General features: G+C 52.0%; 1 protein-coding gene across 1 annotated transcript in view; it reads left to right on the top strand.

The window, feature by feature from the left end:
- Per2 (period circadian regulator 2) overlaps positions 1-25,058 on the top strand; it is a 43,722-nt gene extending 18,664 nt beyond the window's left edge. Inside the window, exons 7-23 of the mRNA XM_076549594.1 lie at positions 497-548; positions 1,339-1,481; positions 2,873-2,951; positions 5,636-5,742; positions 6,184-6,337; positions 6,620-6,728; positions 7,343-7,468; positions 8,017-8,101; positions 9,489-9,651; positions 9,742-9,848; positions 10,915-11,079; positions 12,722-12,961; positions 16,158-16,963; positions 18,224-18,410; positions 19,156-19,348; positions 20,161-20,311; positions 22,981-25,058. Of these exons, the coding sequence (XP_076405709.1) occupies positions 497-548; positions 1,339-1,481; positions 2,873-2,951; positions 5,636-5,742; positions 6,184-6,337; positions 6,620-6,728; positions 7,343-7,468; positions 8,017-8,101; positions 9,489-9,651; positions 9,742-9,848; positions 10,915-11,079; positions 12,722-12,961; positions 16,158-16,963; positions 18,224-18,410; positions 19,156-19,348; positions 20,161-20,311; positions 22,981-23,130 (3,017 nt within the window). The 3' untranslated portion in view covers positions 23,131-25,058. The remainder of the gene's footprint in view (positions 1-496; positions 549-1,338; positions 1,482-2,872; positions 2,952-5,635; positions 5,743-6,183; positions 6,338-6,619; positions 6,729-7,342; positions 7,469-8,016; positions 8,102-9,488; positions 9,652-9,741; positions 9,849-10,914; positions 11,080-12,721; positions 12,962-16,157; positions 16,964-18,223; positions 18,411-19,155; positions 19,349-20,160; positions 20,312-22,980) is intronic.
- Positions 25,059-25,919: the final 861 nt, after the last annotated feature.

Here is a 25,919-nt window from a genome sequence, read left to right as displayed (position 1 = left end):
CGTTTCCCAAGACATTGTAGATATAAAAGTAAGTTGATATTTTACCAAGTGTTGATATTTTCAAATGCCTTGTGTCCCTTCTATTAGAAGCGAGTATTTCAGAAGTGGCCGTGTAAAATGCTTAGGGATTTGTCCATAAGTACACGCAGTAGTGTGTCTTCTGCAGTTGAACTGCCAGTGTGTCGGTCACACATTTGTTAGCTCTTGCCAGTAATCCTAGCTCTAGAGAGGCAGAAGGTGACGGATTGTCTCGAGTTCCAGGCCCACCAGGGCTACTTAGCAGAACCCTGTTTCAAAAAGAAAAAACAAAACTCCTAAAGCTGTGGCTGTAAACTTGTAGGACAGTGTAATTTGGTGTACAGCACACCTTGGAATTGAATTGAATCTAAAATCTCTATGAAGGACTCACTTTGTACTTGGCCCAGCTCACAATGTACACCTCCATTTGACTCTGTGTTTGTTGACTTGGGTGAATGACTCTGGGTTTTTCTTGTAGATTCTTTCACTCAAGAGTGCATGGAAGAGAAATCTTTCTTCTGCCGTGTCAGGTAAGTTCAGTCTTCCTAACTCAGAAAGCAATATGTATTGTACGTACACACACACACACACACACACACACACACACACATACACACTGAGAGTGAGACCAGACACAGTGTCTGCAGTGAAACTCACTTGAATGAGTTACAAGATACCTGTGCAAAGGGACTGCAAAGTGGGTAAATCAGCCTGCTCTTCCCTCCTCCCCCTCCCCGAGTCCCCCTCACTGGCCCTCTGCTGCTGAGGAAGACATTCTCTAGGGCCGTGGGCCAGGCGTTGCACTAGCTCTGAATGCGCACCTGCATTTCTTTGATTAGAGTCACAGTGTTCCTTGCAGGCTCTTGGTGACCACCTGAGCATCCGGGACAAGGTCAGCCATGACCCCAAGGAGAGTTGGGCCCAGAACGCCTCTAAGGAAGCAGCTTCCATTTTCTAGTTGCTTTGTCCTAACCTAACTGCAAATTGCTCAGGAGAAAGGATGCAAGGCCTCCCACCACCCGTTGTGTGGACTCTGACCATTGACCCTTCAGTGTGGGTCTAATGGAGAAGGCTAAGGGTGAGCACGGGCCAGCTTCTCCAGTGGGTACAGCTGTGTGCTGCCTCCGGCCTGGCCTAGGTTCCCACCAGAGACTTTGCTGTGGCGGCCCTGGCTCAACACCCTTGGCATCTGGTACAATAAATGGAAGAATTGCTTAGCCCTCACAAACAGCCAGGGGTGGGGCTACCAGCAGGCCAAGGCTTTTCTTTGTCACGGCTCAGAGCCTGGACCCTCACCCCTCTCCACACCTCTCTCTCCAGTGTTGGGAAACACCACGAGAACGAGATTCGCTACCAGCCCTTCCGCATGACACCCTACCTGGCCAAGGTGCAAGAGCAGCAGGGGACCGAGAGCCAGCTCTGCTGCCTGCTGCTGGCAGAGAGGGTACACTCGGGCTATGAAGGTACAGCCACGCCTGACCAGGGAGCACCCGTGTTAGCCCATCCTTGCCTGTGGTCCACACGCGATGTCTAAAAAGTACCCAGCTGCTCATCCGCCTTGGCGTCTCCCTCACCTTGTCCGCCTCCATCTTCCCTAAATTCAGCACAGTCAGTTCTCTTTGTGATCTGGCTCTCCCCACAGTCACCAAGGCACTTGTGTCCCTACCCATGTCCCCTCTCCCCTCCCCTAGCCCTGCTGCCTTTGATCTACAAAGTGTCACCAGCCCTGACAGATCCGAGGCCCCATATCCCTCCCGTCTTTGTCCCTCATCCTGGCCTCTGCCTCGTGACATCTCAGCACCCCCAGGACCCCACTTACTCCTTCAGCCTCCAGTGCTGGGCCATCTTCGTTCCTGCCTTGGCCCATCCTGACTTCCGTCTGGACCACCTTCCCTCTGCCTGGCTTTCGCCGCAGGCTGCAGCTCAGCCTATGGCCATCCAGCTGTCCTAATGCTGTCCCACCACGAAGGGCTCCCTAGGCCACCCTGCCTCCTGACAATCATGGAGCCCAAGGGAAGCTGTGCCATCCCGATTGCCTTCTTGGGATCCCTCTTAAGCAACTGTTTTCTGATACCACGGTCTTGTGGCTACTCCAGTTTTCTAGCCCGAAGCTGTTTGTTTTCTGTGTATCAGCTCTGGAGTCACAGGACTTCAGATCCCCTGAGGGGTAGCCCCACCCTACCCCAGGAACATTTAGACTGCTTTCCCTGGAATTGCCATCTTTGATTACGCATGAGGTTTTTGTTTTGTTTTTACAAAGCACCTCCTAAAAGTGATAGTGTGTTCTAACATGATTTTTCTCTAGCACTGTGGTGTATCTCTGCATCCAGAACATTCTCTTCCAAATGCTCATTAAGAATGTAGACAGGAGGAACAAGTTGTAATCCCAAATTATGAGTGTCCTCCAAGAACCAAAGATTTTAGAATTGGTGGTTGAGGAAAACACTGGATATATGACTTCCTGTGTGGAATGTTCTGTCTTTGGCCACCCTGGAAACTGTCAAGTTCTTCAGGGCAGTGGCATTGGCAAACTATAAGTCCAAACTTATAACTTGTGACTCATTTTTCTAAAGGTCATTGTAGTTTCATCCTATGCACCATGAAGGTGGTCTTCTGTCCTGGGTCCACAGGTCTCAGGTAGCATGGCAGCTCCCATTGGCCGCCCCAGAGAGGTCGGGAGGCTGCTAGTGGCCGACTGGTTGGGCCCCCGCCCTGATTTCAGTATGGTGGCTCAGTTGTTGAATCTGCCTTCTCATTTTCTCATTGGCTGCCCCGTACTCTCAGTCCTTGTGGTTTTTTCCCTGGTCAAAATGGAACTGTGTGTTTCTTACAAGTGGGAATTCTGTTCTTTCAGCCCCTAGGATTCCTCCCGAGAAGAGAATTTTTACAACAACGCATACACCAAACTGCTTGTTCCAGGATGTGGATGAAAGGTGAGTCGTGTCCCACTGTTCACACCTGCCTCCCACTGTCACTTGTCTGGAGCCAGGGGCCATCGTCATGTCAATGCTGCGACACATGCTCAGTGTCTCCTCATTGTCTCAGTAATTACCAGAGAGATAAAAATGAACTTTTTGGCTTTTTTGCTGTTGTTGTTTTAGTTTTTTGGTGTGTGTGTGGTTTTTTTGTCTGTTTGTTTTTCAAGATGAGGTTTCTCTGTGTAACCTCCCTGGTTGTCCTAGAACTCACTCTGTAGACCAGGCTGGCGTCAAACTCAGAGATCCACCTGCCTCCACCTCCCGAGTGCTGGGACTAAAGGTGTACAGCTGAACTTTTTTGCTTTTGACATTGTCGCTGAAGACAAGGTTTCATGTTATTTTTGTCTACACAGTAATCAACAAAAATGTATGACTGCACTGTTCTGCGACCCAGTGATGTCTCAGTGAGACCACAGACACTGTTGTGATTCTGTTACCTAGTGACAAGGCTGTCATAATGCCATCCTGAGGCAGTTAGAGTGGCCTCGCTGTGCACGGTACAGCACCGTGCTTCTGGCTTATGTATTGACGCCTTGTCGCTTTAGCAGGTGTTCCCCTGGGGTGCCCTGTAGCAGCCTACACTTCTGTGGGCCCTGGGTTTCTTGATTGCATCAGCAGTCACACCTGGTGACCAACCTGTGCTGGGCGGGTTTGGCTTTGTTTCCTGACACTGCCTATGACAACAGAATTGCCTAATGATGCGTTTTTCAGATTCTGCCCCACTGTTACAGGACACATGACCATACAGGCAATGAAATTACACTCAGAGTTCCTAAGATGCAACTGTGGTGGCACAGAGTGATCTCAGCCCTTAGGAGGCTGAGACAGGAATAATCGGGAGTTCAAGATCCTACTTCAAAAACATGAAAGAAAAGAAACACCACAGTTTATAAGAAATGAACATTATAAATGGGGCTTTCTCGAGAACTGGAGATGATTTCAGTTGTGCCTGCCTTTATCACCCTGTTTAAACTCTGTCTAGGGGGTGATGGTACCGTCAGGGATGGGGTGCCAAGGGCTAATGACGGGGAGATGCCATTGGCAGGACCTCAGCAGGAACCTGTCTTCCAGGGTCCCTCCACACCTTTTCTCAGCTCCTCGGGTTGTCTCTCTGAACCTGCGGTGGAGGGTGGGTACCACAGCTGGTGTGAGCAGGCCTGGAGGACTCAAAAGTACTTGGTTCTGAGCAGGTTGTAGTCCGCCGTGTGCCTTCCCCCAGCTCTTTGACAGATGCAGAGATGGGAATCAACTGGCTGTCGGGAGTTGTTTGGAGAAACGTGTCCTCAGAAAACCCACAGGAAGTGGACGGAGAGCCAGATCAAGTCACCCCCTAGATTCTGGAGGATTGGGTCCTCCTCCTTTGTCTACCTGGCCAGGGTCACAGGTCCCCTTTTCAGAGTCATGCCGCACTGCCCGCAGGGAGGTTCTGCTCTGTAGGCAGCCAAAGATCTGCCAGCCCTGGCCTAGGTTGCTGGGTATGTCGTGCAGATCACCTGTGGCCCAGGTACCAGAGGGACAGTATCAGATGCAGAATCCCGGGCTGAGTGCACAAAGCCACCTAAGAGGCTACCATTACTGCATAGGTCTAAGGACTGTGTGCAAACTGCCACATGTTTTGCCCCAGCTGTGAGGCAAGTAGACAGGCTAGTGCCTGTGGGAAGCAGTCTGCAGAGTTCTGCCTCGTGAGTGGAACCTACGCCAGGGCCCCTTCACGGAACCCTGCGGTCAGGGGCAGGCATAGGGCCCTTCCTCCTTAGCTTTGTTCCTCCTTTCCTCTCCTCCTCCTCCTCCTCCCCGGCTCCTCATCCTCTTCCTCTTTCCCCCTTCTTCCTCCCCTCCCCCAGTTCCTTCAGCCAGGCTTGTATTGGGAGGGCGCCAAGGACATTCTGTACACTCTGTCTGAAAGGAAACAGGAGGCTGAGAGTATGCCTCAGACACTGAGGATAAAGTCAGAGTCACTCCGTAGCCCGAGAAGGTTCTAGTCTAAGGTTTTGTGTAGAAGGGCCTTCCGCTGGAGCAGAGGGCAGTTTGAGGAATGCGGAGATGCTTGGGGGCAGGTGAGGCTGCTGAGCTAGATGCGAACAGAGTCATAGAGGACTGCTTCGGTTCCACCCCTACAGTGACCCAGGACCAGCCCAAACCACCAAGGGACCTCCACTTTACAGAAGCACAGGCCGGCACTGAGCAAGGGTCCCAGCCAGTCATGAGGACTCCCAGGGGAGCCACAGGAAATGACCTGACCCAGGGGTCAAAGTGACAGAAGGAATATCTTCTGACTTAGAAGGGACAGCTTCCAGACAGCACCTGTTCAGCTGAGACTCACAGCAAGCTGATCAGTATTAGAAAGGTATTAGAAAAAGAAGAATCAACATGCCGTCATGATGTATTCTTTGGGGAGGTCAAACACCATGCTGTCGCTGACAGCCTCCTTATTGTCAGACCCACAGGGATGCTGGAGACCTCAGCTGCTGCAGGGCTGAAAGACACGCTGCCTCTGCTGTGTTTCTGTTTGGGGGAATTTGGAGCCGTGTCTGTCTCTGAACGAGGAGGTTCCCTGAGATGGCCGTCCCCGAGAGTCGGCTGTCTCTGCCCGACACCTGTGTTCCATATGCTGACCGCCATGTCCCCTTGCCTTGCAGGGCAGTCCCCCTTCTGGGCTATCTACCTCAGGACCTGATCGAGACACCTCTGCTCGTGCAGCTCCACCCCAGCGACCGGCCCTTGATGCTCGCCATCCACAAGAAGAGTAGGTCGTCTTCTTTCAGCCCTGAGACTGTGTGCTATGGTGCTGGCAGGGGTCAGAACCACTGGGGGTGCTGAGCCCTGGTGTCATCAGCCCTAGGTGGGCTAGCGAGAAGACAACCCGTAAAGGGCCCTTGGCAACTCATTGATAGTATTGGTGTCCATGGATATGAGGAGACCAGCAGAGCTGTGGGGCAGGAAGGTTCTGACCATCCTCAGGAGTAGACTGCACGGGATCTCTCCAAACCAATCCTCTCAGTGGGTAACACGGAGAGATTCATGTCCTGAAGTAGGTGGTTTCCTCTGTTGGGAACCACCCCAGGTGTGATTTGAAGCAGACAGGGGAGTTGAAAGCAGTGGCTTTGAGGAGGTGACCTTGGCCTGCCGGTGCGTGTCTGTTTTCTACCTCCCACACCAGCCCTGAGACCTGTTTCTTACCCCCTAGTCCTGCAGGCCGGCGGACAGCCTTTCGACTATTCTCCCATCCGATTCCGCACCCGCAATGGGGAGTACATCACACTGGACACCAGCTGGTCCAGCTTCATCAACCCCTGGAGCCGCAAGATATCCTTCATCATCGGGAGGCACAAAGTCAGGGTGTGAGTGCTCCCAGGGTTCCACTCTGGGTTTTGAGGGGTCCTGGCCTTTTCTCACTTCCCACCAGCAGAGGGCAAAGATGGGGCCCTCTCCCTGTTGGAAGCCGCTGGCCACGCACATAGGCAAGGGGTGACCTGCCCGGGTGGGAGGAACTCATCCAGGCCCAGCTGTGTGTCAGCTGGGGGTCTGTGGGGTGGAGACAGAGATTCCAGCCTGAGTGGCAGTGTGGGTGCCACATTCAGGCCAGACAGGCCCTTCTGATGAGTCGAATTAAATTCACACAGGGGCCCTTTGAATGAGGATGTGTTTGCAGCCTCTCCATGCCCCGAGGAGAAGACTCCGCACCCCAGCGTTCAGGAGCTCACAGAGCAAATTCACCGGCTGCTGATGCAGGTGGGTGCCACCCTAGGTGTGTTCTGTTCTGCCCCCATTTGTCTGCCTAGGTGGGCCAAGTTTGGATAGTGTGGTTGGCCTGAGAGCCACCAAGTACCCTCAGGTTTTCCTAGCCTTTCTTCCACGTGTGAGCCATGACCTTGAACGAGCAGTTGAAGGCTGTCCAGACCCCACAGCTTGTCATACAGTTCCAATGTGATTTCCATTGGTGTAAGGCTCACTCTCTCCCAAAATACTATCACCGGCACCGGGACTTAGTGTCGTCACCCTCCAACAGAATCAGTTTAACTACAGGCAGTCCCACAACTGAGTCAATGTCCCTTCTTGGTTATAGAATACAAAGTGTAACTGTAGTTGAATCTATGTTTTTAAAACTTTGATAGGCTTCAAAAGACCTCAGCTGTGCAATGATCAGCTAGTTGAACACATTCCTTTTAAGGGGGTCTCCTTGGTGGCTGCACGTCTATAGATGAAGGCCAGACATCCAGGGTTTAAGCTCCCCTCCATTTATCTTCTCTCTGTGACCTTGGGCAAGCTGAGACCAGTGTGGCCCGTGGTGACCTCCTGTGTACCTTTCCACCGTGTCCACGGCAGTCTGTCTGCTCTTCCCGCAGCCTGTCCCCCATAGCGGCTCCAGTGGCTATGGGAGTCTGGGCAGCAATGGGTCCCATGAACACCTGATGAGCCAGACGTCCTCCAGCGACAGCAATGGTCATGAGGAGTCCCACCGGAAGAGATCCGTACGTCCCTCTCTGTTCTTCCCCCGAGAATGCAAGCTCAGCAATGCATGTCCTAAGAGAGAAAGCATGATGGGAAATAGCCAGGCAGTGGCTGAAGCCAGTGGCTCAGTCGCCTTCTCTGGCTCGATTCTCCTGAGATTCACTTCATTTTTCAAGTGGAAGCAGCTACCCTGTAGTTGAACATGTAAAGGAAAATGACTTCGGTGGGCAGAGCAGGGGAATTAACAGCTTAACTGGAGGGTGGTGAAGAAGCATCAGCATTTCCTCTGCTCTGTGCTACCCTTGGGGGTCGATCACGAGAGCTGGCGCCAGCTCCATCTGGCTCCTACAGGATTTCCGAATCTGGGTTGGAGTGTAGTGAGTACCGTCTCTGGTGATCACGTGTCCAGCATGTGCATGGCCCCTGGTTCTAGCCCAGAGACACGAAGGTTCCCTGAGTTATAATTGTCCATACTACTCGGCTGATATTGGCTCTTCCTCACTGTGGGGGATGGAGAGAAGAGGGTCTCCTAGAATGAATAACGTGTTCCTTATTGTTTTTCTTCAAGGGAATTTTTAAAAATAGTGGCAAGATTCAGACCAAAAGTCACTTTTCTCATGAGTCTGGAGAACCTAAGGAACCATCTGTTGCAGGTAAAAAAGATGTCCTCTGGCTCCTTCCTCCGTCTCAGGAGTTCTTTCTCACTTTTCCTTAATAAATCTACGTTTATTCTGCTTTTTGGAAAGGAAACAAAAGAAACCCCACGTTCCTTTGCTTGTGTCTTAGAATGGCAGAGGAAAGGACCTGGGGTACTGGCTTATTGCTCTGTGTGAGGGCTGGAAGGTCACCTCCTGGGTGTGCTTTACCCCATCCTTGCTCAGCAAAGAAATAAGGGCAGCTCCACTGTGTTTGACCAACAAGTGCAGATCCGACTGTCCAGGACGCCCTTGTTACCCTGTGGACCCCTAGGAGGTGGAGTGCATGTTTCCCATTCCCTAGGACCTGCCTACTGAGTGCACTGGGAGCTGTGGCCACAGGGAGTGGGGTGCCTTATTTCTTCACTCTGCAGAGTAGCTGTGTGACCACATGCTCACATTTCATACACCTAGCACCTGCACGCACATCTGTGCACAGTGCCCAGGTACTTGCAGCTCTCAAAACAAGACTGTGAACAGTAAGGTGCTGGGTGTTGGGGATACACCAGTGAGTGAGATACAGCTCATTGCTCAAGATCCCTCAGGATGGCAAGCATGTGGTACCTATGGTGAGCACAAACAGAATCCACAGCCTGGTGCCTGGGCAGCAATTGCTGTACACTCACTGTCACTAAGTCATGTTTGAAAATCGGCCCTGTGGTTTAGTGGTTTGAGTCTTGCTACCTTTCTTCCCTAGATACTAAAGCAGAAAGATACAAATTCAAGGCAAGCCTGGTTCCATAGTTTAAGGTCAGCCTGCCTGGTGGGTGACTTAGTGAGACCCTATCTCTAAAAACAAACAAAAGCCAGATGTGATGGCACACACCTTTAATTCCAGCACTTCGGAAGCAGAAGTAGACAGATCTCTGTGAGTTCGAGGCCAGTATGGTCTACATAACAAGTTCCAGGCCAGTCAGGATTGCAGAGTGAAAATTTGTCTCCATATAAATAAGCACATATCTAATGGTGGATAGGCCACAGAGCTATTTATGATAGATTACTTGGGCCGCAAATGAAAGACTGTATGTTCTGTCTCACCTGCCCTGCTCAGGAGGATAAGAGAAGGGGTCTGATTGGTCACCAAATTCAAGATATTAAGACCATCCTCCTCCCCCTAAGCTCTGAGCCCTGAGAGTGGCCCTGGCATGTGCTGTTAAGCCCAGAGGAAAACAAGCTCTGCCTGGGTGACAGATTACTCCTAGCCCCTGCTTGGAAGTCCCGCAACTGTCACTGGGGTCCTGTCTTGCTACATTATGAATCCTTTACCCTGCCTTTGATATGGAGTGGTTTCTTTTGGCAGATAAAAGGTATTAAATGGAAAAAAAATTGTTTTGTTTTGTTTCAGAAATGCAAAGTAGCCCTCCAGCTCAGGTGAAAGCTGTCACTACCATAGAAAGGGACAGCTCAGGGGCCAGCTTACCCAAGGCCGGCTTCCCAGAGGAGCTAGCCTATAAGAACCAGCCTCCCTGCTCCTACCAGCAGATCAGCTGTCTGGACAGTGTCATCAGGTACACAGGGCACTTGTGACCTTCCCTGCCCTTGGCATCATCTCCACCCACACCTTCCCACCCACACGGTGCCTTCCAACCCTCACACAGGTACCTGGAGAGCTGCAATGAAGCGGCCACCCTGAAGAGAAAGTGCGAGTTCCCAGCCAACATCCCGTCCCGGAAGGCCACAGTCAGCCCCGGGCTGCACTCAGCAGGTATGCTTTCCATTCTGGGCTGTCTAACCTGTGACTCCTTAAATCTCCCGTATGGAGTCAGAAGTCTTCATAAGCCCTCACGTGTCCCCTTCCCCGTCGTGAATGAATTTTTCATACATTGTACATATATCAGAAAGTTTTTAGATGACCAAGTAGCTGGAAAGTCAACGCCCTTCTTATAGGCGAAGGTGATGTCTAGACGTAGAGCACTAAGCTTTGAGAACAGGGTCCTGGAAAGTCTGTGGGTGGCCAGGGGACAGCTCTGAGCCCCATTCCCTCCTATGGAGGTGGAGCCTCTGCCGTTGTGGGGCAGGCACCTGCCTTGACTGTCGAGAGGCTCCCTGCCTGTGAGCACTAGCATGCCCCGTGGCCATTTGAAAGCTCGGGCTGCTGTGAGTGATGACCAGAGTCAGAAGGGACTCCCACTGGATATAGTGGCACATGCTTGCAGTCTCAGGACTGGGTGGACCGAGGAGGATGCTGAGCTGGAGGCCAGTCTGGGCGATACAAGAAGACTTTGTCTCAAAAAACACAAAAAGAAAGAGAAGCAGGGCTGGCAGGATGGCTCAGTCCATCAAGGCGGTTGCTGTGCCAGCCTGAGTTCAGTCCCCAGAACCCGTGCAGAGGGGAAGGGAGAGAAGAACTGACTCTGCAAAGCTGTCTCCTGGCCTCCAGGAGACAGTGGCACATGAGTCCACACACAGTAATAACAATAACAATAATAATATAATAATAATAATTATAATAATACATTTTAAAGAATAAATAGGGTGTCCCATTTATTAAATGAAGCACAAGAGAGCGGAAGGTCATGTGTGGAACAGAGTGACCATCCACTTCCTGCTTATTAGAAAAACCGTTGCCACACAGCAGAGGACCTTGGCTCAGCATGACCACAGGCATCTAGATGCTTCCCTCGTGGAGGTCCTGGGCTCTGAGGACAAACCATATCTGTGGGGTGGGGGTGTAGCCCGCACCGGCCCCATAGGTCCCTTGAACCTCCAGCTCCTTCACCGGACAGTGGCTTTCATCCTGCATGTGCTTGCTTCTGTTTTCTCTCATCAAGAGGCAGCCCGGCACTCCAAGGTGACCAGCCACACGGAGGTCAGCGCTCACTTGAGCTCCCTGACGTTGCCAGGCAAGGCGGAGAGTGTGGTGTCCCTCACCAGCCAGTGCAGCTACAGCAGTACCATCGTCCACGTGGGCGACAAGAAGCCACAGCCGGAGTTGGGTACGCCAGAGCTCCTTGGGGACTGTTAATAACAGCAATCTGAATTTTAGAAAGGAACTTTGGAGGCTGGGGAGATGGTTCAGTGGGTGAGAGCTATACAAGTGTGAGAACCTGGCTCACATCCCCAGCACCCACATAAACAGTGGGCTGTGGTCAAGAGCATGCCTGTAACTCCAGAACAAGAGCGTTGCTAGAGCTTGCTGGCCCCCAGCCTGGCTCCCGGTGCAACGGGCAACTTTGTCTCTCAAAGGAATGAGGTGGAAAGTAATAGAGCAGAACACCTGACGTCCTCTTCTGGCTTGCATGCACAGCCTCTCCTCTCTCTCTCTCTCTCTCTCTCTCTCTCTCTCTCTCTCTCTCTCTCTCTCTCTCTCTCTCTCACTCACACACACACACACACACACACACCATATGTATATAACACACATACACAGAAAATTGACTTAAAAAATTAGAATACTAACTACCATTTTGAATTTTTATGTTTATTCAAACTTACCAGAAGAGGCCCAGTAAAAGATATTTGGGTACTTAAAATTCAGAGGTGGCATGTGGCCAGCTAAGGCCCAAGTACAAGTCCCTGCTGCGCTCTGGCGCCACCTGGTGGCAGGTGTAGGCCCTAGCGTCTGTCCATAAGGTGCAGGCCCCACTTCCTTAACTAGGCTTGGGGCCTTTTCTCTGCCCCCAGCAAAAGGTGAGGCTAGCAGCCATTCCTATGTGGGGAAAAGAGCCAGAACACATTGTAAGAAGACTGACCGGGGCTCAGTTCTCTTAATAAAATGAGTCTTTGAGGCTGAGGAGGCGGGTCAGGCGGTCATGTGCCTGCTGAGCGGGCATGAGGACCTGAGTTCCTGGTACCTACATAAAACCCAAGCACGGTAATTCTAGCATTGGGGAGGCAGAGACAGGGGGATTCCTGGGGCTCACTGGTTAGTCAGTTTAACCAAGTTGGCGGGTTCCAGGTTACATGAGAGACTGAATCTCAAAAAACAAGGTGGAAAACCATCGAGGAAGACACCCAAAGTGGACCTCTCACCTCCTCATGTGCACATGTACATATGCACACATATGTACTTGTGGTGAGTGCGCGTAGACACACACACACACACACACACACACACACACACACACACACCACGGAGTGAATTACAAGTTTGTTCTTAAAGAAGGAACTAATCAGCCACGTACCTGTGAGAGTCAATCCCATGTGCTCAACCAGCCCTGCTTCATAGGCCACACAGTCACAGTGGCCACCAGGCAGGGTCCTGAGCCTTGGAAGATGTAGCACTTTGGCCCTGTCCTCTGTGTACCAAAGCTGAGGGCAGCTTTGGAATGTCTTCAGGCCCAGAGCGGAGGTGTGCGTGTGTGTGTGTGTGTGTGTGTGTGTGTGTGTGTGTGTGTGTGTGTGTGTGTGTGTCTGTGTGTCTGTGTGTCCACAGCCCCCAGTTTTCCTGATGTTCACAGGCCTGATGCCTGACCCAGTGGATCATCAGGTCTCTGCTTGCTGCTGTCTGCCTTGGAAAGCTGAAGTGGGGAATGTGGCCCCCGACTGCGGGCATCGTGAGCCACCTGGGTGTGAGGGGTCTGTCTCGTCGGTTGCACTGACAAACGCATGCTGATCAGAGCCTGCTTCTTCTTGCAGAGACAGTGGAAGATGTAGCCAGCGGGCCCGAGTCCCTGGATGGCGCAGCCGGTGGCCTCAGCCAGGAAAAGGGGCCTCTGCAGAAGCTGGGCCTGACCAAGGAAGTTCTGGCTGCGCATACACAGAGAGAGGAACAGGGTTTCCTGCAGAGGTTCAGGGAGGTGAGCAGGCTGGGCGCACTGCAGGCTCACTGCCAGAACTATCTCCAGGAGAGGTCCCGAGCCCAGGCGAGTGAGCGAGGTGAGTGCTGACCTGACCTGAGCGTGCACTTTCTAAACACTTCCTTCTTTTTAAGACGGGATCACGCTAGCCGGTTACAACAGGCCTCCCTAGGGCTACGATTACAGGTGTGGGCCTCCTGGCCTGGCTCAACAGTGCTCTGCATCCAGTGCTGGCTTCATACTGAGCTGTGCCCAGGTCGGAGGTGTTCCTGTGGAGTAGCCACGGCCATTTTGCTCGAGGTGCAGCCTGGGAGCACTTTCAAGGATGCAGCCTCATGTTCCCATGGGAACAACACCGGAAACAGTTGCAGAGCCCTAGGCTAGCTTCAGCAAATAGTGGGTTGGGGCTTTTGTCCGTACTCTAGGGTAAAAAGTTAAGTTCAACCTGCAAAGAATAAGCAGGCAGCTCTTAGGAATGGCGGGATGACTGTCCCTTTTCAGTAGACTCACCCTCCCGGCCTGAGGCTGCCCTGTGGACAGCCAACCTCAGCCAAAGCCGCTAGCATAGAACTACACTCCAGTTCAGGGCCATAATCCCTGGATGGTTGCTTGAGGGCTTTCTGTTTCAGGAACCTGGTTCTTGAGTCTAGCTACCTGTCCACAAACTCACGATGGGATCAGGCTCAGTCCACAACCCTCCCTGGCTCCTGTGTATATCTGGAGTTATCTCCAGTCCCGCCTGGGCTGGCAGCCACTCCGACTCAAATAAACACACAGACGCTTATATTATTTAAACTGCTTGGCCTAATGGCTCAGGCTTCTTGCTATCTAGTTCTTGTATCTAAAATTAACCCATTTATATGAATCTATACCTTGCAATGTGGCTCGTTCTTACTTCCTTTTGAAGGTAGAGATTGAGCCAGGGTCTTCAGTGAGCACGCTGCCCTGCTTCTGAGCGACAAACCCAGCCAGCCTTGCTTTTCCCCGATTCCTCCTCACTCTCTTTCTCTGACACACAGTACTGCCACATACAGGAACCTCAATGGAAATGCTAGAAGGACGCCCACCCCAATCCTGAGCAGCCCCAATATACATAGTTCCAGTTCCCACATACCCCTAGACCCAGCAGTTGGTACAGTACATGGATCGCCCCACATTCCAGGCAGGCCTGGCACCGTTGGAGCTTAGCATTTTTACCACTGTCTTCTCTGAGGGAAAAATGTCCAGTAGGAAAAACAACAAAAAGAGACCGAATCATAAAACCTTCCCTTGCAGGGAAGTGTGCTTGGACTGGGCTGTTTGTCTCAACATGCAGTAAAGGTGTGGGATCCCCTGCCACAGCTCACAGACGCCCCCTGCATACCTTAGGCCTGTTATTCTGCTGAAGTGGGAAGAAAACAGGTTCCTGGGCTGCCCCACAAGGAAGGCACTGGGAATCTGCAAGGTTCTCCTGTCACAGTCGCATCCCTCATCCTCACCACAGAAAGCCTCGGCGGCAGCATCTGTCACTGGTGAGGAGGAATGTGGGCATATGTGACTGTTGGTCAGCTTTTCATCACCGTGACAGTGTCTAGGAGGACCAGCTGAGAGGGAGGAAATGTTGACTCGGTCACAATCCCAGCCGTCTGCGGCCACGCTTGCTGAGCCCCATTGGTGATAGTAGTCTCCATGGAGGAGACAGTGACTGGAGAGCTGCCCGCCCATCAGAGGCCAGGAAGGGGGTCCAGTGTCTTAGGGCGTGCCCAGCAGCCTAGCTTCCTCCCAACTGGGCCCCACCTTCTAAAGCTTCCATCTCCCTCCTTCCCTCCCCCAGGGCCAGCCACTGAGCCTTCGGCATGGACTTTCAGGGGTGCTGTAGACCAGGCTACAGCTGCCCCCCAGCTCTCTTGTGGCCAGTGGAACATGCAGCATCTCTTTAGGGAACAGTAGTGGTAGTTTAAGTGAAACTGGCCATTCTGCCATTTAGGGTGCCTACGCCAATACGTATTTTTTTCCTAAGTATCAGGGACTAGCAGAGAATGGCAGGTTTTTGTTTTTCTATTTTGTTTTGGACAAAAAATCTTTTGTTTTTAATTACTGATTTTTGAGAATTCCATAAGATATGTTTTGTTTATATTCACCCTCCACTTTGTATTCTCTCCTTGAGTCCAATTTGTACTACCCATGTACTCCTGGGTGTGGGGCCGTCTGTGTGAGAGTGGTGGCCTACTGTGGGCCTCACCCTTAAAGAAAACATGCTCTCCCTCCCCAAAAGCAACCAGCTGTCCATAGCTCCTCGGTTAGGGAGGCCCAGGAACCCCGTCTGCCTCCCTGATAGAACGTTGACTGGTTTGATCTTGTGCAGGCAAGCACAGCTGCTGTAAGTCTGTGAGTAGAGTGGTCCTGTCATATCCAGAAGACCGATTTTGGTCCAGTCCTGCCCACCCTCTGGCTCTTACAGTCTTCCCACCCGCTCTGTGATGTCGTTCCCTGAGCCCGGGGTCAGGTTTATGCCCATTTGTGGCTGAGCGCTCCACTGGCACACTCAGTAGTGAGTTTCTGTGTTAAATGCCAAGCACTGGACAGAGAAACTTCTGGTGGGCTCTGAGAGCTGCGCTAATCTCTGGGTACAGAGATGAACTTGGAGGTCAGTTTGCTACCGTATATATTTAGTAAAACATTAATAGTAGGTTGACTCCTGGGACCTACGGTCTCACCAGCCTGGGTTCTCGGCCAGATTTGCAGTATCAGGCATGCCTTTCCTCCTGTGGAGGGGACCTTGAGCGAATCAGAAAGTGATGTTGGTTGTCCCCGTAACATTCACGCCAGTATTACACCCCAGGGCATTTCTTGCCACACTGACTATTGTAGTTCACAGCTAGGTTAGACTGTGGGAACTCCCCCCCACCCACCCCCCACCCCCCGCAACAGCCTACATAGCACCTTCTAGTATTATAAAAACTAGGCAGTGAGGAGGAAACTTCCTGGTCCGTCTCAACTTGATTTCTCATGGACAAAGGACCTTGAAGGTCCTTACACAAGAGAGGGCCTGGGACTTTGAGGAGAAAGAGGGGAATGTGGACTTGTAAGTAAAGATGCACCTTCAAGTTGATGGAACTTGGTTTTATGAAAAACCTATCATTTATTTACCTCAGTTCCTCTCACCGGCTATGGACTGAGAAAAGCCGAGTGTTGTTTCCAGGGCCGTCAGGTGTCTGGCATCTACACTGTCTGTGGGTTGACACTCTCGGGCAGCCACTTTTCAATTTTTACCCTGTTATTGTTCCACATTTTAGCTGCCCCAGGACTAAGAAATACTTCCGGAGTGGAGTCCTCTTGGAAAAAGACTGGAAAGAACAGGAAACTGAAGTCCAAGCGCGTCAAGACTCAGGATTCTTCTGAGAGCACAGGGTCTGGAGGACCGGTGTCCCACCGTCCTCCCCTCGTGGGCCTGAACGCCACCGCCTGGTCACCCTCTGACACATCCCAGTCCAGCTGCCCCTCTGCGCCCTTCCCCGCCTCAGTGCCGGCTTACCCTCTGCCTGTGTTCCAGGCACCTGGCATAGTGTCCACACCAGGGACTTTGGTGGCCCCGCCCGCAGCTGCCCACTCCGGCTTCACCATGCCCGTTGTGCCCGTGGGCGCCCACCCTGACTTCACAGTGCAGCCCCTGCCGTTTGCTGCCCCCTTGGCTCCAGTCATGGCCTTCATGCTACCCAGCTACCCCTTCCCACCAGCAACCCCAAACCTGCCTCAGGCCTTCTTCCCCAGCCAGCCTCACTTTCCAGCCCACCCCACACTTGCCTCTGAAATGGCTCCTGCCTCCCAGGCTGAGTTCCCCGGTCGGACCTCGATGCTCAGACAGCCATGCACCTGTCCAGTCACCCCTCCAGCAGGCACAGTGGCCTCAGGCAGGGCCTCCCCACCGCTCTTCCAGTCCCGAGGCAGCAGTCCCTTACAGCTTAACCTGCTTCAGCTAGAGGAGGCCCCTGAGAGCAGCATTGGAGCCACAGGGACCTTGGGGACCCCAGGGACAGCCGCTTCTGGTCTGGACTGCACAGCTGGCACGTCTCGGGATCGGCAGCCAAAGACACCACCAACAGTAAGGATTCCGGGAGGGGCCTCCTTCCTTCCAGGCGCTCGGCTGTACCACATGGTGGCCACGCACACCCTCATGTCAGAGGGGTTCTTGACTGAGTGCTTCCTGCCAGCCTCAAGGCCTGGGTTCAGGCTACAGTGTCCTTTCTGCTTTTCTGGAACGTGTGATTCGTGGTTATGAGGTCCACCATGAAACGTCATTTGGAGCTCTATAGAGAGCACCTGAGAATGACAGATAATGCAGATGAGGGGACCAGGAATAGTGTGGGACTTTGGGGAGCATTTTTGGACCTCACATTTCTAATGAGTCTTAAAACTGTGGGGTTTTTTGGGGGGGTGGGGCGGGGTTTTTTGTTCTGTTTTGTTTTTTCCCTTGAGACAGGTCTTACTCTAGCCCTGGCTGGCCTGGAACTTGCTATGTAGACCAGGTTGTCCTCAGACTCAGAGATCTGTCTACTTCTGCTCTGAGTACTGGGATTAAAGGCGTGCCCTTGTTTGGCTAGGCGTCAAAGTTTAATGAAGCCCAGCATGGGGAAAGGGACAGGCTCCAGCCTGCGTGGCCAGGAGCCTGCCTGGTAGAGTGCAGGCCCCTGGAGGCTCACAAAGATGACGGTGTGTGTGTGTGTGTGTGTGTGTGTGTGTGTCGGTGTTTCTGCTCTTGGCTTAGAAGCCAGTGTTCCCTGGTGTGGTAAGGGCTCTTTTCCAGTATGGTTTCCAAAAGAGCTAGCTTCGCAGTAGCAGCAGGCTGAGTCAGCCCCGTGCACTCTCGGGGTTCGGGGGTTAGGGGAGGTGCTGCCTTTGCAGGGTGTTGATGCTGCCGTTCAGAAAGTGGGGCCATATAAGTGGGCAGTGGCTCTCCCAGAGCCTCTCTGCCCTCTTAGGACACTAGGACCCAAGATGTTTCCTAAGCCAGGCAGCCCCACTGGGGCTCAGAGCCCCCCGTCATGGGGTGGCTTGCTACCCAGGAGGCTGAGGAGCATTGTGGCATATTTCCACTGAGTCCAAGCCCTGCTGTCTGCTGTGACTCTCTCGAAGGCACATATTGGGTGGTATTCATAGAGTGTCAGCGACCCTCTCCCCACAGTCCCATAGCTGCAAAATCTGCTCGCCTGATAGGTCAAGGAAAGGCTTGTGCCCCATGGCTGACCTTTGCACAAAAGCCACCCAGCGCCCTCCCTTGGCTCCACCCCACCATATCGTATGTTGTGTGCCATGTTGTCCCCAAGCCCCTATGACCATTGGTGTCTTTTTCCTGTCCCTAAAGTGCAACGAGCCCTCCGACACCCACAACAGTGACGCCATCTCCACATCCAGTGACCTGCTCAACCTCCTGCTGGGTGAGGACCTCTGCTCAGCCACCGGCTCGGCACTGTCCAGGAGCGGGGCCTCTGCCACCTCAGACTCTCTGGGCTCCAGCTCACTGGGCTGTGACGCGTCCCGAAGTGGGGCAGGTATGTTTGTGCTGAGAGCACCAGTGTACGTTAATCAGTGTGCGTTTGGGTTCTGTCTAGAAGATTCTCACAGAATGTTCTGTCCCTGGCCATTCAGCATGGATGCAGCTCCGCCTGCCCTCCTTAGCACAGCAGGCCCTAGCCATCAGAATTCAGGGTTCTATCTGTTAGCTTCCAATTCCTGTGTCAATGAAGACATTATATCCATGCCAGCCCTTGTTGGGCCAGTCAGTTGGGTACACATGTGCAGACACAGGGATCGTCCACACATGCCCTCAAGCCTCCAGGGTAAACCTGCACATGGCCACCTCAAAATCCTGACACCTTTTCTGCCCTAAAGTGAACATTCCCTAACCTGCTTACAGGCTTCTTTGCCCAGGGGCAACAGCTGCACATGAATGGGCCAGCAGCTCCCCTCTTGGGACACTTCCATGAGTCTGAAGATAGATCTATTTAGTCCACAGACAGTGAGAACTTGGGACAGAGGTCAGGGCTCCAAGACAAGGCCCTGCCTGAGCTCAGCTCTGCCCCAGGCAAGAACCACCTCCATGGTGCTGGCGGGTATCCTGTGTTCGAATCACTCAGATCGTTAAGATTGGAAAGCAAAGGGGAAGTGGGCCAGCACAGGCTGTCTTTACCCAAGGAGCCCTGCTCTCCAGAGCTGCCATGCTTCACGTAAGCACATTTCGCAAGAGTTGCTTTCTTGTGTCAAGGTTATAACGACGTGCATTTCGTGTCTCTGAAGGCAGTAGTGACACAAGTCACACCAGCAAGTACTTTGGAAGCATTGACTCTTCAGAGAATAATCACAAAGCAAAAATGATCACAGACACCGAGGAAAGCGAGCAGTTCATCAAGTACGTCTTGCAGGACCCCATTTGGCTGCTGATGGCCAACACAGACGACAGCATCATGATGACTTACCAGCTGCCCTCCCGGTAACTGTCCCACCTCCTGGGAAGCCTGGAGGGCTGGGTGGGAATTTCCTACACCAAGGTCATCCAGGCAGGCAGGATGTCCCTTGGAACACTAGCCTCAGCAGCGGCAGTAGAGAGAAACGAGGCTTTGGCCATACATTGGTGCAGGCTGCCCTTTGAGCTGTGTTACCTCCCCCACCTCTGGGGTAAATGGGATGTGTCTGTCTAAGCTGGAGAAACCAAGGCTCCAGGTGGGTGATCAGCCCATGTCTGTGGTAACTCTGGGTCTGTGCAGGTTCTGAGCGCAGGTCAGGCTTCCCTAGTGAGGTCATGGCCTTTGCAGAGCAGTCCCGGACATGGGGCTAGAAGAAAGGAAGGGGAACCCCTGGGGTTTCTACAGGCAGCAGGCCCCTGGTCATTAAAACAGAGAAACAGAGGAACCGGTGGGGATAATCCTCAGGCCTCAGGTTGGAGACAGCTGTGGTCCAGGCCAGCGCTGGCCCAGGAAGGAGACAGTGTGGTCCCAGAATCTGGGTGGTTAAGTCTCCTAGGCTGACCACACAATGAGAGCCCAGCCCAGGACTCCAGACTGCACCTGAAGGAGCCAGGCTCCCACAACTCGTTTCAAGAAAAACTGAAATTGTGACCTTGGTTATCATTAAGAGAAAGACTAGAGAATACTTACTAGAAAGATCCAGTTACCTTAAAACAAAATAATTTCTCTCAATGATAGTCCTCTACCGCTACATTATTGATACTGAAAACATTGACAGAAAATGAGTATACTGTCCCTTCAGCCTGTGGCACTCACCTGCACCTCACTCTTCATGAAGGGATCTCCAGTCGGTCTTGAAAGAGGACCGGGAGAAGCTGAGGCTGCTGCAGAGATCCCAGCCCCGGTTCACAGAGGACCAGAGGCGAGAGCTGCGAGACGTCCATCCCTGGGTCCAGACTGGGGGTCTGCCTGCGGCCATTGATGTGACAGTAAGTTTCCAGGGCCTTCCTTCCCACATAGCACTCCAAGGGTACAGCTGGAGCTGAGCATGGTGGCACACACCTGTCAGAAGGATGGGAAGCCAAAGCTGGCTTACCCATAGCAAGAGCTGTCTCAAGAAACAAACAACAGAGGTTCACTGAAGAGGACCCCGGACTGTCTTCCTGGTTCGTCTGTAAATATCACTCATCTGAATTTGAAATTATTTGAAAAAAAAAAAAAGAATTGGATGTGATATAGAATGCATCTGTGGCCAGCATTTGGGAGGCTGAGGCAGGAGGATTGCAACCCTGAGTCCCTGAGTGTACCCTGCTGCACAGGGAGATCCCATCACAAAAAAAAAAGGAAGGAAGGAAGGAAGGAAGGAAGGAAGGAAGGAAGGAAGGAAGGAAGGAAGGAAGGAAGGAAGGAAGGAAAGTTTTAGGAGCCTTATGTGTGAGCCCTTCCAGAGGTTTGAATGGCTAGCCTGAACGGCTCCCTGAAGGGAATGGCTTCCCTTCCCACCGTTTTGATTTCTGTTGCGCAATACAAACATCTCTCTGCCCACCCTGCTCTTCTGCCACGGCCCCCTGGTCCTTAGAATTCCAGAACCGTACGTGCTCCCCAGACCTCTGCTGCCACCTGCTGACTCTCGGGTAGAGTGTCCCTACTGCAGACAGTGGCCTGAGGGCAGCCACCTTCATCACCAGGTCGGGGCTCTCAGTCTACAGATGCTAGCAGCCCCAGGTCCTGGGCACCGGGAATCTTCCCTGGCCTCCAGGTTCCCAGTGCTCAGCTTGGTGTGAGCTCCCGTGCTGATGGTGTCCCCCCACCACTGACCACAGCCAGGGGACACTAGCTGTACCCCGCCCTTCCCAGCTCACTGGATGGAGGCCCACCTTTCCAGACTGCTAACTGTGGGGCCGTCCAACCCGCCTCTCCTACTCCGTCTGGTCGTTAGCAGATCGCACCATTCAACTTTCAGAGGTAGACAGAAGCCACTTCTCACCACCTCCACCATATCCCCACCCACAGGCAGGCTAACCTCACATTGTGCTCCCCCGTGTACTCCAGAGTCAGATCATATTATGTCTCTGGAGGGGTTTGAATGAGAATGCCCGCCCCCATAAGGCTCATGTATTGAATGCTTAGCCATTGGAGTGGTACCATTTGAGAAGGATTAGGAAGTGTGACCTTGTTGGAGTACCTGTGGTCATGTTGGAGGAAGTCTGTTACTGGGGATTGGCTTTGAGGTTTCAAAAAGCCCATGCCAGGTCAAGTCCCCGTCTCTCTCTTAGCCTTCAGATGTAGGTCTCAGCTCCTTCTCCTAGGTCTCAGCTCCTTCTCCAGCACCATGTCTGCCCGCCACTGTGCTTCCTGCCTTATGCTAATGGACTAACCTCCGAAACTATAAGCAAGCCTCCAATTACATACTTTCTTTAATAAGAGTTGCCTGGGTCATGGTGCCTCTTCACAGCAAGAGAGCCGTGACTAAGACAGTCTCCACTTGAATCCTTTCTAGCCATGCCCCATTCTTAGCCAGAATAAACGGCCTCACAGTCACAAAGACCCACCTCCTCCTACCTCACTTCCCATTTCCCTGCCCTCTCTTGGCTGTTCTGGGCCAAGCAGACAGGCATCTGCCCTGGGACCTTCACACTTGCTCTTCCCTGTGTGGGAATCATCTTTGCTCAAAGGCGCCTTTCTTAGTTTTGCTGTCTTAGCTCAGGAACTTGAGAGCAGTTTAGCTGGCTGGTTGGTTCTGGCTCAGGATCTCTCGGGAGGGAGTTTTGATGTTGGCATACATTGTGGAGACTAAGGGACGACCTCAAGTCAACTTAAAGTGTGGGGTGTGCGGGGGCAGGCTGTCTTCTGTTAGCCTAGAGCTTGACAAGAGAGCTAGTCTAGCTGGCCAGTCAGTCCACCCGTCTGCTCCCCAGCACTGGGGTTACCAGCTTTTTTTCACATGGGTTCTAGGGAATGAACTCGGGTCCCGAGGCTTGCCAGGCAAGCACTTCTCCAGCCGGGCTGCCTGAGCTCCTTTAAAACAGGTCCGCACACTGTAGCCGAGCTGGCCTGGAACTCAAAGCGGTCCTCCTGCTTCAGCTTCCCAGGTGCTGGGATTACAAGCAGAAGCCACACGCACAGTTTGTGAAGTTGAAGGCAAGGTTGGGCTGAGCCTCCTGGAGTCTGAAGGCAGGAGGACCTGCCTCTGGGAGGCTCCCTCACAGGCCTGTTGGTGACGACTGCAGCAGGCCCCCATCTCTCACTGTGGGCGCTTAGACGTCTGCAGGAGGACAGGAGGAACCTGTCGTGCCCTGAAGGCCCCATCTCAGAAGGCACACGTGCCCGGTCTAAGTTCTCGTAAGGACAGAGAAGTGGGGTTCTCCCTGCTGAGGGGAGAGTGGTCTTGACAAAGACGTGTGGTCATTTGACTACCCATGCTTGTCCTTCACACACACTCGAATACCTCTTCCGCTTGAGCATATACCCTGGAACACTTTTGATGGAAGTCACTGGTAAAGGACTCATGACCCAGAGCCAGCTTCCTGGGGCAGGGAGTACCTCCGTGGCCAGCAGCCTCCAGGCGCATGGCTCATGTTCTGCCCTGTCTTGCTGAGGGGGGTGACAGCAAAGATTTCAGCTGCTCTCTTACTGACGTCACCTTTTTTCTTCGAAGGAGTGCGCTTACTGTGAAAGTGAGGGGAGAGACAACTTTGGCCTGCCATATGAGGAAGACAGTCCTGCCCTAGGACTCAGTGACGCCTCAGAAGCCAAAGAGGAGGAGAGTGGACAGCTGACAAGTCCTAGGAAAGAGACCCAGACGTAACCCTGTCCCCCGGCCAGTGATCTACATTAGATGGTGCTCGGAAGAGGCGGGAGATCTTCTCATTGTTTCTAATGAAATGGACGTGTACTCACATTGCTTTTTTGTTTTAAAAAAAAAAACAAACAAACCACCCTAGTTTTCTGAAGGTGGAACAAAACTGTGAGGAGGTTTAGGAAGAAATACGTTTTTGTATTGAAATATAAATACGGAATTTGGGGGATGGGGTGAGATTTGTCATTGAACTTGACATTGAACTTGGGGGAGACTGAGATGATCTGTGTATCATGGAGTTTGCCTCAAGGCCCTCAGAAGTTCCTTGACCTCAGTGAGACCCCTTTCCAGTGTACCAGTGTCCACTGGCCCCTATGGGTTATACTGAGACATCACACCATGCTGTGACCCATAGCAGGGAAGTACGTGAGGCGCTCAGCCAAGGGCCTGGCTTTCTAGAACTTTCCCACAGTGTGATTGTATCAGATGGAGGGTTGCTTTTTAATCTAGATTATCATGCAGTCCTGCCGAGTGTTTGTTCACCTACCAAGTGGAGAGAACATCTCTGCTGGCATCCTCTCAGTGTGTTCCGTTACATGGTTTGGAGCATGGCGTGGCAGCTTTGGCTTCCGGTCCTGTAGTGGCCAACATTCCAGTCTGACGTGCTTCTGTCTGTAAACAAAGTTGAAATGCCTGCTCTGGACTAATGGAGCTTAGTGGTTTCTGTGACCAACGCCATCAGACTAGCACCCCCACATTGTACATTTCTACGACGTTCTTGCATCCTTTTTAGACCATCATGGCCGGTTTGTGGAGAGGTATGGTATCTGTCACGTCACCCTAACTGCATGGTGGCCTCTGCAAACCCGGCTTTGCAGCCATGGGGACATGATCATATGGGTTCTTTGTTTGGAATCTCCTAGACATCAGATCCCAGCAGAGAGCAGCCACTGAACACAGGGAAGGGGCAGGGGGCGCCACCTTCTGTGTCCTCCCCACTGTACTCCTGGCTGGCCCCCTAGCTCCTGTGGCTTCAGGTCTCTGTCACCACATCTGTCTGTGCTGCTGGCTCTCAGATCACTGGAACCCTCGGGGGAAGGGGACCTCTCTGCCCAGTTCTACAAAACCTTATGCTGCACCAGACATCCAAAGATTATTCCGACAGACTTCCTGGTGACCCCTGGTGTGAATGAGAAGTCACCACTGAGGAATTATGTGACTTACAAATGCCGAGTCTGCAACAGAAAAAGCAGCGTTTCTTGAGTCTGAAGCGGCTACTAGAAAGTTGTCTTACTGCAGTTGCTTTTCATAGTAAAGCCATCTGATGCCTGAATATTAACCCTATTTTTCATAAAGACAAGAACTCTATTTTTTTTTTTTTATTAAAGCAACACCACCTTTGACTGCGATAAGGTAGTAGCCATGTTTTAATGGAAATTCTTTGTTACAGACAGCTGCCTCCCTCACCCGTCGGATCGTAAGGGTAGATAGATGGTGGTCTAAGCCTACGCTTGTTACTTAAACACAAAACTGCCAAATCTTCTCTCTACTGTCGTGAATGTTTACCATCAGCATTATTTTATGATTATTTAATATATATTCCTTGATTGTTAACTGCTAAGAAGTTGACTTCCTAGGATAATTTTGTGAATCTGTTTACAAGATGCCAAGCATCCAGTCCTGTTTTCTTTAGATGTGTGCTTACACGGGTGTCATGAGACTTTCTCTATTTTAAACTGAGCCTCCTTTTTAATGTAAATAAGCTCTCGGAGTTTGTGCGACGATTCGTGAGCCTTGCCGGACAAATGGTTTGTTTATGTGCAAACCAAACGTACCTTCACCCAGTGCAATATATTTGTGTGACTGCTTGTGTCTTTTTATGACTTTTTTGCCTTTTAGAGAATTGTTAAATAAAGCAAGTATATTTTTATTTTCAATTTTATGCTTTGTTTGTGGTGGTAGTGGTGGTGGTGGTGGTGGTGGTGGTGGTGGTGGTGGGGATTCACCCCAGGACCTCATGCAGATTAAGCATATGCTCTACCACAGACCTATACCCTAGCACTGTATATATTTTTAACATAACATAGACCAATAAACCAAATAGAATGACATTGTCAAAAAATAAGTTAAAGAACTTCAAAAATGGTACATTAGGAAATCTTCAGTCCCCAAAGTTAGCTCATCACTTCCTGCACATGTTCTTGGGTGGGCCAGTTCTTATCTGTGTCTCTCTCATGCACAGCCTGACTCATTCAAGCCCTTCAAGAATTTCCCATAATGCAGATGTAGCCACGCATTCCCTGATCCCTCTCTCCTGATATCTTCCCACCTGCACATGGCTGCTTGGCAGATCCACTGAGCTGACCCTCCACTTAGCATGACCCCCGGAACCAATCCCCCTTTAATCCCACCGTTGGCTGGTTTCTTATGTGCTGGCCTCGGAGCTCCGAGCATGGCTGGGTACCAGGCTAGAAAAGACTTGGATACCCTTTGGGTCTGTACATAGACATCCTGTACAGACCTGCATGCCTGGGGGCACAGGCTTCCTGCCCTGGCCTTCCTGACTGACAGCCTTGCGAGAACTACTCTGAAGAGGCCTGGCTTCCCTTTTCCTCTCTCCAAACTAGGGTCCCAGGGACCCAAGCAGAGGGACAGCATGACACTGGGCCTCAGGGTCAGCTTCCGGGAGCTCTGAACATGCCACCTGACTGTCAGTGCTGATGTAGTGGTCTGAAACAAAGGTTTCCTGGCAGGTATGACTGTTTGACGGACCGAGCCTTTGGAGGGCTCTAATTGTG

This window comes from Peromyscus maniculatus, chromosome 13, assembly GCF_049852395.1.
Source record: "Peromyscus maniculatus bairdii isolate BWxNUB_F1_BW_parent chromosome 13, HU_Pman_BW_mat_3.1, whole genome shotgun sequence".
Taxonomy (NCBI): domain Eukaryota; kingdom Metazoa; phylum Chordata; class Mammalia; order Rodentia; family Cricetidae; genus Peromyscus; species Peromyscus maniculatus.
This window is presented reverse-complemented; position numbering and strand designations above follow the sequence as displayed.